At 47.0% G+C, this 2,978-nt stretch overlaps 1 protein-coding gene across 1 annotated transcript; it reads left to right on the plus strand.

Annotated features, from left to right (window-relative positions):
- Positions 1-4: 4 nt before the first annotated feature.
- LOC104952404 (V-type proton ATPase catalytic subunit A-like) lies at positions 5-2,703 on the plus strand (the record flags this gene model as incomplete). The annotated part of the gene is made up of 5 exons (XM_010779218.1): positions 5-26; positions 1,266-1,480; positions 2,081-2,218; positions 2,309-2,460; positions 2,541-2,703. Coding segments are annotated over 5 exons (690 nt in total), but the record flags the coding sequence as incomplete, so codon positions are not given.
- Positions 2,704-2,978: the final 275 nt, after the last annotated feature.

Below are 2,978 nucleotides of genomic sequence, written 5' to 3' on the forward strand. Positions count from 1 at the left end.
CACCATCCAGGTCTACGAGGAGACATGTATCCTTCTGGACGTGCGACTGTGTGTTCCCTGCCTTTTGAATTCAATGTATATTGATCCATTTGTCAGACATACAGGTGAGAGACAGACAGGTGAGAGACAGATATGTAAGACACAGACAGGTAAGACACAGACAGGTGAGAGACAGACAGGGTGAGACAGACAGGTGAGAGACAGACAGGTGAGAGACAGACAGGTGAGAGACAGACAGGGTGAGAGACAGACAGGTGAGAGACAGACAGGGTGAGAGACAGACAGAGTGAGAGACAGACAGGGTGAGAGACATACAGGTGAGACAGACAGGTGAGAGACAGACAGGGTGAGAGACAGACAGGTGAGAGACAGATATGTGAGACAGACAGGTGAGAGACAGATAGGGTGAGAGACAGACAGGTGAGACGGACAGGGTGAGAGACAGACAGGTGAGACAGACAGGTGAGACAGACAGGGTGAGAGACGGACAGGGTGAGAGACAGACAGGTGAGAGACAGACAGGTGAGAGACAGACAGGTGAGAGACAGACAGGGTGAGAGACGGACAGGGTGAGAGACGGACAGGGTGAGAGACAGACAGGGTGAGAGACAGACAGGGTGAGAGACAGACAGGTGAGAGACGGACAGGGTGAGAGACGGACAGGGTGAGAGACGGACAGGGTGAGAGACGGACAGGGTGAGAAGGACAGGGGAGAGACAGACATGTTATCAGTAGGGATCCAAAAAGAGTGATACACCTCCTAGTAGGCCATCTTACATGACACCTCTGCTTTTAAAAGATCTCTGAAATATAATATTTATCAAATGTTTCATAAGAATGAGACAATACCAACATTTCATATATTTACCATGAGCACAAAAATATGGCGTGTTTTAATCCGTACAACACATAACTTTTTATCTAATAACACGATGAAGCAAATGTGTTTATTTGAAAGCGAGACGAAAGAGGAAGGAGAAGTGAATCAGCACATTGTCCGACCCATGAACTGTGAGAAAATAATGATGGTTGTAATAGTTGGCCTTTTATAAAGTGACATATGAGAGGTTATCATATTTTAAAGAACTCACATTCTTTCCCTTTTTAAGGAGAATGATAAATCATCCTTTGGTCACATCTAGTCTGTGTGCCGAGAGGCCAGCAGGGGGCGTAACGTCGCCCTCTGATGCATGAAAGTGTTTTGTCATTTCTACAAGTCAATCCTACATCCCAGTCGAAATGTTTTTTCCTGAGCGTGGGTGCAGCCGGCGTGTCTGTGGGAGACCCGGTGCTGCGGACGGGGAAGCCTCTCTCCGTGGAGCTGGGTCCAGGGATCATGGGCTCCATCTTTGACGGTATCCAGCGACCCCTGAAGGACATCAACGACATGACACAGAGCATCTACATCCCCCGAGGAGTCAACATCGGAGCCCTGAACCGAGACCTCAAGTGGGAGTTTAATCCCATCAAGAGCCTGCGGGTGTGTGCAGGGTTACAACCTTCATGTTGACATGTCGTACCTTAGGGGTCCAAAGACTATATTTAACACAATATTTGTTTTGATTGTCTTTTGGGCAAACTTTGAAAATGTTAGATTACATAGAAAACATTTTTGTCAATAATAGAAGCAGGAAATTAGCTGTTTTTTTCTATCTTTTTTAAAACTATATTTGTATTGATTTTTTACATTTGATGGAATACAAACAGGAAAGAAAGAAAACACACAGACGGGCATAGAAAAGGAAGTTAGATGTTTTTAAATGTACATATATTTAATATTCAACTTGGCCTCAGATGATTAGAGGCCAAATATCATATTTAGACTTTTTTTTTTTTTTTTTACATATAATTGTAAAGCCTAACTTCCAACAGGAGCCATTTGGGGGGGCTCTGTGGAAAAAAGGTTGGGAACCCCTCTTCTAAGTTATACAATATTTGCTCTTTTTGCACGTGGGACAACGTAGTTCAATGCGCTCAAAGATTAAACCTATTATGATCAATTGAAAATGTAAGCTGAGGTCAGGTTCGGGCGCAAGTGGGATATATTATCAGACTTTCTCTTTTTTTGTATCCTTATCAGGTTGGCAGCCACATCACAGGAGGAGACATCTACGGCATAGTGTGCGAGAACTCCCTCATCAAGCACAAGATCATGCTGCCTCCCAGGAACAGAGGCACGGTGACCTACGTGGCTCCGCCTGGAAACTACGACGTCAACGTGAGTCCCCCCCCCCCCCCTCCCCCTCCTCCTGATGCTCAGTCTCCCACTGTCGGATGTTTGTGTTAATGCCCTGCGTCTCTGCCCCAGGACGTGGTGATGGAGCTGGAGTTCGAGGGGCTGAAGGAGAAGTTCACCATGATCCAGGTGTGGCCCGTCAGACAGGTCCGACCCGTCACAGAGAAGCTGCCGGCCAATCACCCGCTGCTGACCGGACAGAGAGTGCTGGACGCCCTTTTCCCGTACGTCTCCTCCTTTACTAACCTTCATCGCTCCAGACATGTGGCTAACCCTAACCCCCCTCTCCTCTCTTCGTGTGCAGGTGTGTGCAGGGAGGAACCACAGCCATCCCAGGAGCGTTCGGCTGTGGAAAGACTGTCATCTCTCAGTCGCTGTCCAAGTACTCCAACAGTGACGTCATCGTCTACGTCGGCTGCGGGGAGCGCGGTAACGAGATGTCAGAAGTACTGCGAGACTTCCCAGAGGTGGGTGTTTGTTAAAGAGGACATGCTCATATTCAGGTTCATATTAGTATTGTTTGCCTGGACTGTGACATGTTTCCATGACAACTCATTACAGCTATTGATGAACTGCTTAGCAGAGATCAAATGTCCTCAACCTCAATGAGAGCAAGATTGAGGTTATCTTTTTTGGACCCCAACCTCCCAGGTTGATATTCTGGGCTCCCTCAAAAATAATATCCTCCCCTCTGTCACGAACCTTGGAGTGACCTTCAATAGCGCTTTTAGATTTGATAAGC

Source organism: Notothenia coriiceps, unplaced genomic scaffold (genome assembly GCF_000735185.1).
Source record: "Notothenia coriiceps isolate Sejong01 unplaced genomic scaffold, NC01 NC01_scaffold00019969, whole genome shotgun sequence".
Classification (NCBI taxonomy): Eukaryota; Metazoa; Chordata; class Actinopteri; order Perciformes; family Nototheniidae; genus Notothenia; species Notothenia coriiceps.